Below are 14,309 nucleotides of genomic sequence, written 5' to 3'. Positions count from 1 at the left end.
ACGTCCATCTTACAGCATATAGACTTCATACAACCAATGCACCGCATGATCAATCCGCACATGTATACGCATGTATATGATACCAATCTTAGCTCCTAATCGGCAGCTAATCTACACCTTTATCTACTCGTATACTGTAAGGTTGTCGGTTGAAAGGTGAGCGACTGCATCTGGACTATACTCGTGCAGACTTTCCCCGTTGTTCCCCACTTGACTTTACCCCTTCCCCACTATTCGAATATTCACTCTGTTCAGGGCGTAATCCAGCACCAAAAGGTTATCTGACTGTGTTTCGTTTCATACAGTGGACATTCTATTCATGCTAAATCATGCATATCATCTTTCACCTTGATCTCTCTCTTCCTGATTACCCAAGTGGTAATCCACAAATATCACAATCCGATCTACCAGCCTCATTGACAAACGTACAATGTGGGCATATCCTCTCCCCTCCATCTCCTCCAGAAGGTCCCGAAGATGTCGAAGTAGAAGGTTCAGGAGGTATACTCAATCCGGACAAGTCCGTCGACGATCCACCCGCATGAGGGGAATCTATGCCCAGCTCTCCGAAAGCTCTTGAAGGAGGTGCGGATTGTACGGGAACATTCGCTATGTCACATCAATCCAATCAGCTTACAAATGATTCCATATTGATGGAACAACTAACCAGATGAAGATGATTCCACTATAGTCAATAGTGTCTGCCATCCACCGGAACCAAACAACTCTTCCAGAGCGTTCTTATCGGACGGATGAGCGTGCATCGTAGCTGCTCTACAAAGTATCTTTTGTTCTGCCTATATACATCACAAACCATATCAGCAACGTCTCCTAAAGTCGATATATATGGACATAGCTTGACTTACCAAAGAGAATAAACCCTGCATACACAGAAACGACACGAGATGCCAATCGCTCAGCCACCTCTTGACCTCATCCTTGATCCTATCAGGCCATGTACCCGTATCGCTGACCTCAGCATCTGATTTCCTGATGATTCCTGATAATTGCGATATCACCAATTCTAGCGACTGATCATGTAATCCTGGTCGGTTCTCCGTGGGGAAAGAGTTAGATAAGAACAGAGGTGATGGATCGACAGGGAAACCGTGAGTGATCTATCATTGACAGATATCAGCTGATCTGATCATTCATTCCTGGTAGAACTTGTCAGCTTACATTGACGAAGAGATATTCAACTGGGAAAGTAGGTTTGGCAGGTTGCTTGACCTGTAAACCATATTCGTTTTTATAACTATATATCCATATAATCAGCTTGTTTTCACGATACCCGAAGGGTTCAACTGACCTGTAAAATACCTCTGGGATATATTCTCCTTCACCTGGTTTCCTCACTCTGACCACACCGGGATCGACGCTCGCCTCCACTATACCAGCCTTGACCATCGCTTCTGCGTTCTCGGAAGCTTGCCATGCCAATACTCCAATTCCTCCATCTTCGTCTCCTGTCAGACAGCACGTAACGAATCTCGATGAAAAATGTCCAGTAGGGGACATCTTGGTAGGTAGAGGATGGGAGATTTGGTATGCGGCTGATAAGAGCATTTCAAGTGATGAAGCTGTATATGACTGAGCATGTCGCTTGTATAATGTCTTCGTGATATCGTCGGGTTGTCTAAAATTACCATAGTGATTAGCTTGAAACGACCATTCATCATGTAGTGATTGTCGACGAGGGGCGCTAAACTTACGGTGTCAAGTCTGTATATATCATGCCCACCACGCTCAAACCTTTATCACACCAACTAGCAATTTCGCCTACTCTCTCTTCGTCCGACCAAGGAGTTTCGACCGTTAGACCATCCAATTCACCTTCCTGTTTCGGTTCCCATACAGCTTCCACTACCGTCTTAACTCCCATAGGTACTTTCTCATATTTATCATGTCGTCCAATCAAAAATGCCAACCTCTGCGTACCGGTCCGACGCCATGCAGAGAGTATGCCGTCTATGATTGATGGAGAGGCAAATTCGACGTGATCTACCATACGGTAGGTCTGGGATTGAAGGGTGACGGCTGAAGGTTGACAGGTAGAGCAGATTCCCTGAGGGAAAGGGGGATGTGAGCCAGTGGGACAAGGAGTCATGACTGATAGTGATAACGGGTCTAGCGGCGGTAGATCCGTAGCGGATGATTGAGCAGCCGATCGAGATGATAGGAGTTGACGGAGATATGCATGGAAAGAGAGATGTTTGATTTGCTGAGATGCTTGATATTTGGCATCGTATGGCTATATACAACAAGGTACAGGTCAGCTTACGGGCTGTAGACTAAGCTGCTATCAACCGTTACCAAAAAGCTGACTCACCTCCAAGGGCATGCAATAATCGCACATCCCCTTCTCACCATGTCTACAGAAATCTGGATCCCTCTTCCGCTCGATCTTACCTGTTTGATTCTTCCAGTACAGATCTATATCAGGTTCGACCACGTGCGATAAGTCCGTCAGAGGAATGGTATTGGGTAGGGGTGGTTCAGTATGTGTATGAGGATGTGATGGATCTGGCTGATTTGGGTGAGGGTGGGATGTTGAGGCTTGAGTGGTAGGATGGGAAGAAGGATCTGCTGAGATTGGTTTGTACGATAGAAACAGCAAATCCCCATGACTACATGATCACATAATCAGCTATTCCTCCAATTTTCATCGAGATCTTCAGCTGACACACCTGAACCCCATATCACCCACTGTCCTACCTACCAGAGCAGAGAACGGTACACTCTCTCCACTTGCCCCAGGCTGATTACTGAGTTTCAAAGTGGAGGGATCAGGCTGTTCATCTGATTTGGGTATCGAGTCCAGCATCATCTGAGCGAATTGCTCTCCCGGTGTACTGGACTCGACATTTATACGAGCCGTACCCGCTGGTGAACGTATACGGAGCAACTACAATCGTACTCGATTGATCAGCAGGCGGCGAAAGGGGGTTGGACAAGTGGACTTACCATATTGCGCAAAGTTCAGCAGGATTGAGGACTTCGAGTCTGATGAGATAGGAAATGTGAGATGGCCCGAATGGATTGGGCTATGCTGTTGGCTGTGATCAGCTCTGAATGGGAATGTCGAGAGAGAGAGATAGCAAGAAGAAGGTTGAAAGAAGGATCGTTGAGGTTTGACACAAACGTCAGCGTAACTTTACCGTACGTCACCATGTCTGGCTACATTCCCACGGTTGTGTACCCAGCTGATTCACGACGCGTCTCACTTTCACTTCGCAATGTTCTGAGAGGGGACAGACAAGTTGATTTCTGCTTTTCCTTCGTTTTGACCATTCAGTATCGATTTAGTATCAAGCTATACTTGTTTTGCTATCGTGCATTGCCTTGGCAAGATGAGCATGTGGAAGCGCACCAAACTGGAAGATAGTATTCTGATGAACAAGCCAATGGTCGATCAGTATATTCGTCATGGGAGACGAGCATTGGATGAGAGAGATTGGCAAGGTGCAATGCAGCAGTTTGACAAGGTGAGTGAATGCCCTTCAGCTCTAGGTCATCAGCTATCTGAGCTATCGAAATCTGCTTCAGTATTAGCTGATTTTGCTCTGACTCAATTAGGCTATGAGTTTTGGAAATAAACGAAATTACACTATACTCGATCTGAAAGTCAAAGCTATGACGGAATTGCCAGAATGGCAGGATCCAGCATATGAAATCACTAAGATGATGATTGCAGATGCACCGAATGATTATCGCGTAAGCCATCATGTTCTCATTGCATAGGTATACTCTGACGGTGTTAGCGTAGGGATATTATCGTCAAGCGAGAATATTACAGAAGAAAAATTCGTTACAAGCTGCTTTACGGCTTGTATCAGAAGCTATCAAAGTTGGACCTACCAAAGCTCAGGACGAGAAGATATATAGGGCATTACAGCGTTATCGTACGGATCTGATATTCTCACAACATGAAAACGAACAGCGTCGCGCTGCTGAGAGTGCCGAAGAGAGACGTAAGATCGAATTGGGTAGAGCGGCAGCAAAGAAATCCAAGATGAACTTTATCAATATGCTTTCTCCTGATGTCATCATCAACATTGCTGAATCTGGATCATCAGATTCTGTCAACGGGATGGGATTTGTGGTCAAGATGTCAGGTGTATGTAGATCATGGAGGAATATCCTCCTGTCGACCGGTAGTTTATGGAGTACTTTGACTCTAGGTAAGAAAAGAGTAGTAGAAAGAGTTAGATATACCTTGGAGAGAAGTAGGAACAAACTTCAAGAAATTATCATCAAAGACGATTTTGATATTTCAAGATTAACGGATATTTCCCAATTACTCAAACCTCACCTTAAAAATGTAAAGCGCCTGACGATCAACGGGGATATAAATAGATTTAGTAGATTTTGGCAAGGTGAATTTCACAAGTTGGAATATCTCAAGATCAAATCTACCGTATTCGAACCGTCGGATTTGGTTTATAGGTTATTATCCTTCGATTGTGATACCTTGAAAGAATTGGAATTGGAAGGAGGAAGGTACGAACATATCTATAACTACACTTATGATCTCACACTTCAAGGCCAAGCTTTTCAGAACGGTGTGGTACCGAGGCGAAACGATGATATAGAAGATGATCCACCATTCTGGACCGAACATCGTCAAACCCATCTACCTAATATACATACCCTACGACTCAAGAACTGTCATATCTACGCAGCGTGGACGGATCATACTGAACTTTTATGTCATTTCCCTTCTCTGGAGAATTTCGAAATGATCAATGTCAATTGGGATTCAACTTATTTCCTTTCGGAATCCACCTCCAGAGGCTATAAATGGAATCAAAGTCGCACAGCTAGAGGATTAGATATGACACTGAATGATCTCAAGTCGTTCAGTATCAGTGGATCAATGAGGAATTTAGGATTATACGATATACATGCTCCCAATTTACAACATCTGGATTTATGGACTGTCCATCCAATCGGATCAACCTCCATCGCACCGTTGATTACCACTCCAGGATTGAAGGATGCTTTAAACAGCCTGCTTTCATTGGATATCGGAAGATGTACCATCGACCTAAACGATTTGATAGATATATTACCTAAATTACCTCAACTGAAATTCCTCAATGTATCGTACTGCCCATTAGACAACAAGTTTTTGGAAGCTCTCGAAAGGAAAAATAAGGAAAGCGATTTAGTACCGAACCTCATTGGATTATCGATTGCTGGGAATACAGAGATTACTTCTGGACCATTGAGGAGGATGATACTTTCTCGTACACCCCAACCCCAGGGAATCAAAACTATAAAACCCAAAGAAGTGGTGAAGAAAGGAACTGCGTTTAGACCTTTGGCGCGTGTCGTGAAACCATCATCGTCACCTTTCGGACCATCCAAACCCGCTTCATCAAAATCGCAGACATCTCAATCTCAGTCGTCTCAGAAATCATCTGTACCGGATTCGACCCCATCTATACCCTCTAGTAGCAGCAGTAGGAAGACTGATCTTACCCAGACGAAAGATAAAGAGAAAGAGAAGGACGTGACATTACCTAGTATACAATGGTTATGTATAGATAATTGTGATCGGATCGAAAGGGAATTTATAGATCACATCAAAAGCAAAGTGAAATATATATCAAATGCGTATAGTACGAACATGGTTGAAGCTCGTATAAGAGGGAAGGGAAGGTATAGTTGGAGGTTGGGATGGGATATTGATTGTGGGGAAGGTGAAGGTGGATGTCATTTGAGGAAAATACCCGGTAAGTACATTATCCCTCTCACCAATTACCAATCACCAGAATATGAACTGAGCGGGGCGGTATCGCTTATAGTATACTGACTATGTCTTGATATGTGATAGGTTCAAAAGATGGGTATTACATCCATCATACGTGTAAGAAAGCTATTCCCACCAAATCGTCAGCAGAAAGAGGCTGGAACCAATTATCGCAATCGCAACCGTCAGGACCAGGATTAGGAGGTGGGTCTTTGGGAAGTATGATTTCTTCAGGTAGTTTCGAAGGATTTTGAAGCATCATGAATTTTTCCGTACCTGTTCCGTGCTCGTTTTTGTGTTTGATTTCATGTTCAACAAATATAGGTTCTGATAAGTGACTTTATTAGGTTGTATATATTGTATGGTCAAACCCATCTATCGTCATTTGTCCCATTTCCTCGTCAATGCATGAGTACTGTATTCAGTCAATCTCGCTGCAATCGCTGTAAACATAGCATCAATGTCGGCCGAAAAGGGTGGTAGATGGAGGGGAGGAAAGATCCTTTCAGTATTTGATCCTTATGGTGATCGTTATCACAACACTCCTTTATCACTCTTTCTGTTAAGCTATTGAGATTGACTACATCCTTGACTTGGTTAATAGATCACTTTAAACGTATATGGAATGATCTCCTTCCACATAAATGATAACGATCACTTATCATACCGCGATTCACATCTTATTTACTGAACATAATTTCGAGCGACTATTACTACCGCTTTTTACACTTACTGATAAATATTCCAATTGAATCGACCATTCACGATGCAAGCTCCCTCAGGTGGTGGATATGGCGGAGGAGATGGAATAATTGGACCTCTAAACCCTTTTGTGGTCACTCCACCACCTCCTGATGTAAGTTATAAGGAATTGGATTCGGATTGGATTTGGATTTGGATCTTACAGGAACAGAGGGATGTTACTGACCGCTGACGGCTTTTTGGAGGGTGTAGGACAAAGAAGATGAAATTCCAGGTTATGTGAAAAGGTTTGGAGCTTATGTGAGTCTCCGTTATGATTTAGGCGACATGACGATGAGCTGATTCTTCTCGAGGTACCGTAGCATACTTTGTAAGTTCGTCTCTTGAAAGAACATTCGTATCGGATCAGAGCAATGGCGGTGATTCCGATTGTACCTGTCATGTCCATTCTTTCAGGACCGAAGGAGTATTGTAAGTGATAGGTATCATCAGTATCCGAGTGGGAGTGCGGAGATGCTCATCAACTTTGACGGGTGTGTCGATAGCCTTCCAGCAGGTACACTCTTACCTAAAGGAGCTTCTTTCGCTATGCAATCTACGATAGATTTCGGATTACATTTCCCAGTGAGTCATGATTTGATGTTTTGCGATCTTCCATTCATAGATCGAGCAAGAGGCAATTCTGAACGTTCCTGTACCTCTTATCGTCGATTTTGAGAAGAGAGGGTAGTACCCCAAAGATAACGAATGATCGATTCTATTCTTATATCCATTCAAAACCCATCCGCGATGATGATGAACGAACGAACAACTAATGTTCTGATGTTCTGGCTATTTGCCTTTGCCTTTGCAGAAAGGTACGAAGGTTCCTGGAGGATTCCTATTACCTGTTTCCGTGGTTAAGAAGGAACCTTCCAAGAAGGATCTTCCACCTGAGGAGAATCCAGTCTGTGTGGTACAATAGATACACCGTTTCTGCGTATGCATGCATATGAAACGATGTATCCTTTTGCTTGGATTGTGAGAGAAGAAAGGAAGAAAAGAGGAAGACGGGGTGGATTTACGTAATATGACGCGAATGCTAAGCAGAGTGACGCGATGCGAGCTAGATAGAGAGATGGATGGATGCACTGACAACCATTCAGTCTCGATTTTCTATTCTCTTTGTTCTGCATCTATATCCACAAATCATTCCGGAAGGGAAACAGTGAGATACCCAGTCTTCTCACTATCGCCTCCCTATCTATCCCACAAAGTGAGCAGGGACGCATTGCTTAGTCCGAATTGTGCTCTGGATATACCCAAGATCTATCTTTCGAATACCACTCGATACCTCTCGCTTTGTTCTCTTCGTCTCCTCTACCTTTCACAACCAAATCATCATGTCCAACCCACCATCTCTCCCCACCAATCCTAAACCCATCCCATCTCTTTCATCTCCCACTGCATCTTCGTCAGCCGGTACATCTTCAAGCTTCGGTACCCCCAAATCATCCATATCTCGTAAAAAGCCCTTAGGTCTCGACATCTCAAAATCAATCCTGAAGCCTACCAGGGCCGCTCCGGGCTTACCTACCAACGGTGATGGAGTCACTCCAAGAGATTCCAACGGAGGAGGTGGTAATAGTATTATATCAGAGGCAGAGAGATTAAGAGAAGAAATTGCTCATTTACAATTATCTTCTAAATCTACTTCCTCAACTAATAGCTTATCATTACCTGATTCGCCAATAAATAATTCTTCGTCCCATCATTCAGACTCTTCTACCAATACGAACCTTACGACCGGTAGCTCCAAAAGGAAAGGCGGGGAAAAGGAGAAAAAGAGAAGTAAACACAAGGATAAAGATGGAGAGGATTTGGTGAAAGATGAAGATTTGAGTATATTGTCGGATCTGGGCGCAGGAAATGGAGGGACTGTGACGAAAGTTTGGAATAAGAAGAGAAATTGTGTGATGGCTAGGAAGGTGAGTCGATCCAGATAATCTCATCTCCCTCTAACTGCATCCTATTTGGCGAGTTGTCCACATGCTGATTGTCTCACCGGCTTGTGTTATAGCTCATTCTCGTCGACGCAAAGCCGTCTGTGCGAAAACAGATTTTGAGAGAACTTCAAATTATGAATGACTGTAATTCACCTTATATAGTTGGATACTATGGTTGTTTCCCTGTTGATGTCCATGTAGGAATCGTATTGGAACTTATGGATGCAGGGTGAGCTACACACCATACTATCTATCTACCTTATATATATATACGATAAAGCTGATGTGTAAATCACGTTTACGTGCAGATCGCTCAACGATATTTACAGACATACTGGACCCATCCCTATTGAAGTAGTTGGTAAAGTCGCTGAGGCAGTCTTACATGGTTTAATGTATCTCTACGACGTACATCGTATCATCCATAGAGGTTAGTGGAATTCCTTTGTGTACCTTGAATCAGTACCGTGTGTATGTAAATAGGCTAACGAAAGATTCACGTCCCACTTTCATCGGGTCACAGATATCAAACCATCCAACATCCTGGCCAATACGAAGGGTGAAATCAAAATATGCGATTTTGGCGTATCGGGAGAATTGATCAATTCCATTGCCAACACTTTTGTCGGGACGAGTACCTATATGAGTGTGAGTTGGCCAAAATTGCATAGCGCAATGATACCCAACCAACTGACATGGTTTCCATCTAAACTGAAGCCCGAACGTATTCAAGGTGCACCCTACACGATCAAATCGGACGTTTGGTCACTTGGTATCTCGTTGATCGAATTAGCCTTAGGTAGATTCCCATTCACCGACTCACAAGGAAACGAAGAAGAAGAGGAATCCGAGGGTGAGGAAGAGTACGACGAAGATCCAACATTACCTTTATCAACTCAACGACCTAAGATCTCAGCTCCTGGGGAAAGTAAGAAAGAGAAAAGGAAATCCAAGGGAGTTAGTCTAGCTGGAGGTGGACATACCATGTCGATCTTGGATCTATTACAACATATAGTGAACGAGCCTGCCCCTCGACTCGTTTCGAAGAAGAAGACTTTCCCGAATGAAGCTACGACGTTTGTAGAGGATTGTTTGTATAAGGATCCGAATCAGAGGAAATCGCCACAAGAGTTATTGGTGGGTCTTTTGGCTCCTTTGTATATGTTGGTGATTATGCTGACGAAATTGTTCTTGAATGATGTTATAGGCATCCGATTGGATAAGTAAGTCAAAAGTGACTCAAGATGATCTGAAAACATGGGCTTTATCCACTATCACAAAGGATTAATAATGAAGGATTTGGCAATCGCTTTCTTCATTTCATTTCTTATCGTTTGTACTCTTTTCTATTATTACGTTGTGGCTGTGTGTAATTTACGATCATTGATTAGACAGACTTCTTGTATATAATTCTAAGTTATATCCATCATTAGATAACCTATTCATTCACTCAAGGAAAATAGACTAAAATCCCAACCAAACAGATGAGGTCGTCTGTCCCCTCACTATCTATATCTTGTTATTCATTGTATATACAAATTGAGACTCGCACCAATCCAATTCAATCCTATTTGTGAATACGCAGACTTTCTCACGTAAAAGCTCACGAAAAAAATGGACAAAAATGAAATGCTCGTACAGGATTTTTAAAAACAGATCAGGTGGAATACTGCGGTAACGATCAGTTTATCTGCAAAATGCTTCATTCATTCACCCATATTAAATACTATAACTACTGCTTCTCATTATGTATATATTTAATGCAATGTGAGTATCAAACGATCAATACTCCTAACCCCTCATTATCATTGTAAGAACCAACAAGAGAGAGAGAGAAAGAAAAGGTCAAGCTACAAGATATAGTTCAACAAGTTAAGTATGAGATCCGACTAAATACCTTGCAACTTCTTCCATTTCGACCAATCTATTTTATCTTTCCCAGAACGTGATTTGGCAGGTTGATCAATTTTGATTAAATGTCTCATTGTTGGTCTGCCATGTGGACAATTCTATTATCCAACCCAACATATATCAGTTTATGAATGTATATGTGTGTATGTAGGTGGAATAGACTTACCCAAGGTTGATCGATCGTACCCATATTTCTAAGTAACTGATATTTTATTGACACCGAAATCAGTGAAGATACGACATAACTCATTAAGGAATGTTTACGAATCACTCACATTAACCATTTGTGTTTTGTTGAGACTTTTCCCAATCATCACACTCTTCCTACAAGCTCTCATGGCGAACATCGATCTAGCTTTTGTGCATCTAACCATCTGACCGTGAGTTCTTGAACTATCACTTAACATGTGAAGTAATTGTTCGAGATCTGTCCAAATCCAAAATCCATATAATCCAGTATCATTATCAATACGCTCAATGCTCATGAAATACTTAATCCATTCGCTCACCTTTAAAATCAAATGTCGTCTCTTTGCTTACAGGCATAGCGACCAGGTTGATCCTCTCTCCTTTACCTGGTAAAGCATCTTCATCCACTTTGACATCAAATCCATTCTTGGATAAGATATCTAAATTCTCCATGGCGACAATCTCGTCACTCGCAGTAAGTTGTAATGGTCTAGGTCTATTTCCAATTCCAACCATACACATCAGCTATATATCCAATTGACATGGGACCGGATATCGAAATGAAATAGTAAATTGTCAATTAGCAGATTCATTTGTTTACTCACTTGATCAACGCTTGTCCTTTGATGATCGTCGTTCGTTGCAACGTTTCAAAATTATATTTCTCATCCGAAGCATGTTGATCAATAATAAACAAATCATCCGTTCCCGTTCCCGTTCCCGTACCCTTTTCCTGTGTTTCGAGATCATCGGCGGTATGTCGTAATCTAGCAATGATGAAACCTTTATTGAATTGACCTAACACTTGCATCTTTGTGAAATCATCTTTTGAAATCACTCTCGATAAAGCTTCTTCGGCAAGTTGCATGTTCTTGTTAGATATACCTGCCGCATCGGATATTCCACCTTCCTTAATCATACTAAAAGCATCTTTCACACCACTGCCCCTGTGATGGGTAGATTCACGTCGAAGTTTTAAGTCATATCTCGCTTTTAGTCGTTCAAGGTTGAAAGATAATTTCATTTCACCTTGTATACCTGTTGTACTGATTTCATCGCGATAACTGCTCGATTGACGTCTTGCCAAAGGTCGTTCCTCTTCCCGCTCGTCAATTGATGTGGGTATATGTGTTTCTTCGCTTTCCGTTGGATCTTCTCCATTTAGGGGTGAAGTGTCGTGATCATCCTCGAAAAGAGGTTCATCAGGTGGTCGACCTCTCTTGAGAGCAGTGTCGGTATTATTGGCGTCTTCATCATCCGGATCGATCCCATCGTTACTATTTTCATGATCATCTGACATGTCCTCATCCTGATGATTATCCTCTGCGATGGCTTCTGGTCGTTCATCCTCCTCGGCGTTCATCCCATCAACCTCTTCATCGACCTCACCCGCCGCCACTTCCTCTTCCTCAGCTTCCCCATCACTTTCGTCCCTAACAACCTTCCCGCTCTGACTGGCATAGGCTTCCAGCTTCTTCCTCAAATCCATCCTAGCTTCTCTCGTACTGGGCCCTGGACCCGCACGAGCCGATCGTGATCTAGATTGAGATTTACTATCAGGTGACCAAGACGCTTTGGACGTATTGAGAGTTTGTTGAACTACCCGTTTCGGTATTGAGACAGGAGATGCAGGGACGGCACGACGCTGTGAGGATGTTCTTGATGGTTGGGACAATTCTGGCTCACCCTCTGAATCAGTATCGATCTGAATGATGGGTGATGATCTTCGTTTGCGGATTGTCGGAGGTCGCACTTCTTCATTTTCGTCTTCTCCTTGCTCTGACTGATCATCGACCTCAATTGATGTCGCTTGTTCGTCATCTTCACCTTTTTCCCCTTGATCGTCATTGACGGTATTCCCATCCAGCTCGTCGTCGTCGTCATCTCCGCTTTGCTCCAGACCCTCATCATCATCACCATCATCGTCGGCATCCCCTTCTTCATCAGCTACTGCAGTACTTCTTCCAAACTGGGTCAGTTGCGATTGAGTCTGTCGAATGGTCTTGACCGTCTTAGTAGCACCTCCCACAGCGAAAGTCGATCGGGATGGTTGGAAATACTCGTCCAGGGCAATCTATCGATATAATCAGCTACAGTTTTCGTTTTTCAAAGTCGGTATAGCTCACTTTCAGCGCTTCAATCAATTTATCTTCACTATGTACGAAGATTGTCCTCTTATCCGGACTGACATTGATATCGACGCTTTCTGTATATTTCCATAAGCTTGACTCATTGACAGGGGACTGATGGCTTACGAGGTGGAATTTGGAAATCTAATATGGCTAGTGGTACCTGGTGAGTATTAAATGATTTGTAAACTTCGTTAATTGCTCTAGCCACCTGCTTCACCACGTCAGCTATGATTTCTAAGTCTTTCCTCGTGGGTTATACAGCAGCTTACACTAGTGAGATTACATGGTCTCCCGTTTATAAAGTAAAATTGTCTATCGGCACTTGATCGACCTTGTCCCCATTGAGCGGAAGAGATTAATCCGGTAACTTTGATAGTTTGATACCTGATCACAAAAGTTGTAAGCTAAATGAAAGGTTTTATTCACTATCTTGGGTAAGGTGCGCTCACGTTTCTGATATTCCTTCTCTTCTAGCCATGACTCTATCAATTTCAACGTGCAGACCGAGATTAATATCCTGTACACCTTCTAGAGCTTTATGTCCCCACACGGAGCCGACAGACGCTCTGAGGGATCCTCTTCCGTCTGTGGAAAGCTGAATGTTTCGTTTACTACCAGACCAGATGAATGAGTTGAGTGTATAATGAGGACTACAGTCATTTGGCTCACCCTGACTTCCCGACACCTATAGTCTCAACTCTCAATCTCACTCCATTCCTGCCATCTGACAATGATACACTGGCCGGTACGAGCGCATAAGCAGTAAGTAGCGTAAGTGCTTTTGTCAACTCCCTTTTAACAGTCCTTTCGAACTCTTTTCGTCTGACAGGGAGGGGAGCGAAAAGTCCAGTAAGAGTGATGGTAGTCCCGCGCTACAGTATCATATGTATGACCTTATCAGCAATGAGTTCGCGGGATTGCAGGAAGGGCTTTACTTACGGGTCTTGCTATTTTTCCTGACGAATCTACGACTCTACCATCTCTACCTAGCTTGATGATAGCCCCCATAGGAGCAGTCTCCTTGGTGGACGTAACGACCGTGACACTGTCGCATAAAGCACATAACGCCGACAAAGCTTCACCTCGGAATCCGAATGTTGTGACTTTGTATAAATCGGATAAAGAAGGTAATTTCGATGTATGATGCTTCAGACCTATGTGAACCACCAGCTCTATTTGAGAGTCTAGACCCAGAAACTAGCTAGCTGACATACCTATAGATTCCCAGTCGGTCTCTGCTATTCCTGATCCATTATCTGAGATCTCTACGCTATCCAACCCATTATCTTTTATCCGGACATCTAATGGAAATTCGCGTATGTCAGCGATATCACAAGAGTAAAATGGCGAGGCTGCGCAGTCAAGTGTTCACCTATTGCAGTAGCACCAGCATCAAGACTATTCTCTACCAATTCCTTGATAGCTCCTTGGAGGTCAAGGACTACTTGACCGGAATGTATCCGATGGACAGAGTCGGTGTCGATAGCTGAGGTGTTGGGCATCTGTCAGCCACGACTGCTAACAGGGTACACTCTGTCACTCACCTTTGATCGACCCGCTCATCCTCTCCCTCTAATTTGGCGCGAGCTGACAGCGACAGTCAATTTATAGTGTGTAGTATGGTGATGATGGATA

General features: G+C 43.2%; 5 protein-coding genes across 5 annotated transcripts; 3 read left to right on the top strand and 2 right to left on the bottom strand.

Moving 5' to 3' along the window:
• Positions 1–367: 367 nt before the first annotated feature.
• Positions 368–2,967, bottom strand: V865_007589 (nuclear protein localization protein 4; the record flags this gene model as incomplete). Its single annotated transcript, XM_066231335.1, has 9 exons — positions 368–609; positions 668–797; positions 867–1,118; positions 1,180–1,255; positions 1,310–1,636; positions 1,713–2,251; positions 2,330–2,627; positions 2,688–2,905; positions 2,965–2,967. 9 exons carry the CDS (start codon positions 2,965–2,967, stop codon positions 368–370), a joined length of 2,085 nt encoding a protein of 694 aa, XP_066087432.1.
• A 383-nt stretch (positions 2,968–3,350) lies between these two features.
• On the top strand, positions 3,351–6,009 carry V865_007588 (uncharacterized protein; the record flags this gene model as incomplete). The annotated part of the gene is made up of 4 exons (XM_066231334.1): positions 3,351–3,485; positions 3,577–3,714; positions 3,767–5,738; positions 5,840–6,009. The coding sequence occupies 4 exons, from the start codon at positions 3,351–3,353 to the stop codon at positions 6,007–6,009; spliced, it is 2,415 nt and encodes an 804-aa protein (XP_066087431.1).
• Positions 6,010–6,521: 512 nt separating this feature from the next.
• V865_007587 (uncharacterized protein) lies at positions 6,522–7,421 on the top strand (the record flags this gene model as incomplete). Its single annotated transcript, XM_066231333.1, has 6 exons — positions 6,522–6,611; positions 6,710–6,757; positions 6,820–6,827; positions 6,914–6,928; positions 7,003–7,081; positions 7,311–7,421. The coding sequence occupies 6 exons, from the start codon at positions 6,522–6,524 to the stop codon at positions 7,419–7,421; spliced, it is 351 nt and encodes a 116-aa protein (XP_066087430.1).
• Positions 7,422–7,839: 418 nt separating this feature from the next.
• On the top strand, positions 7,840–9,730 carry V865_007586 (uncharacterized protein; the record flags this gene model as incomplete). Its single annotated transcript, XM_066231332.1, has 6 exons — positions 7,840–8,424; positions 8,517–8,671; positions 8,751–8,872; positions 8,966–9,090; positions 9,160–9,579; positions 9,650–9,730. The coding sequence occupies 6 exons, from the start codon at positions 7,840–7,842 to the stop codon at positions 9,728–9,730; spliced, it is 1,488 nt and encodes a 495-aa protein (XP_066087429.1).
• Positions 9,731–10,331: 601 nt separating this feature from the next.
• On the bottom strand, positions 10,332–14,237 carry V865_007585 (uncharacterized protein; the record flags this gene model as incomplete). The annotated part of the gene is made up of 14 exons (XM_066231331.1): positions 10,332–10,451; positions 10,520–10,555; positions 10,629–10,780; positions 10,863–11,038; positions 11,148–12,616; positions 12,669–12,748; positions 12,798–12,882; positions 12,944–13,058; positions 13,124–13,285; positions 13,344–13,546; positions 13,614–13,828; positions 13,889–13,975; positions 14,047–14,160; positions 14,219–14,237. The coding sequence occupies 14 exons, from the start codon at positions 14,235–14,237 to the stop codon at positions 10,332–10,334; spliced, it is 3,033 nt and encodes a 1,010-aa protein (XP_066087428.1).
• Positions 14,238–14,309: the final 72 nt, after the last annotated feature.

Source organism: Kwoniella europaea, chromosome 2 (assembly GCF_036810445.1).
Source record: "Kwoniella europaea PYCC6329 chromosome 2, complete sequence".
Taxonomy (NCBI): Eukaryota; Fungi; Basidiomycota; class Tremellomycetes; order Tremellales; family Cryptococcaceae; genus Kwoniella; species Kwoniella europaea.
This window is presented reverse-complemented; position numbering and strand designations above follow the sequence as displayed.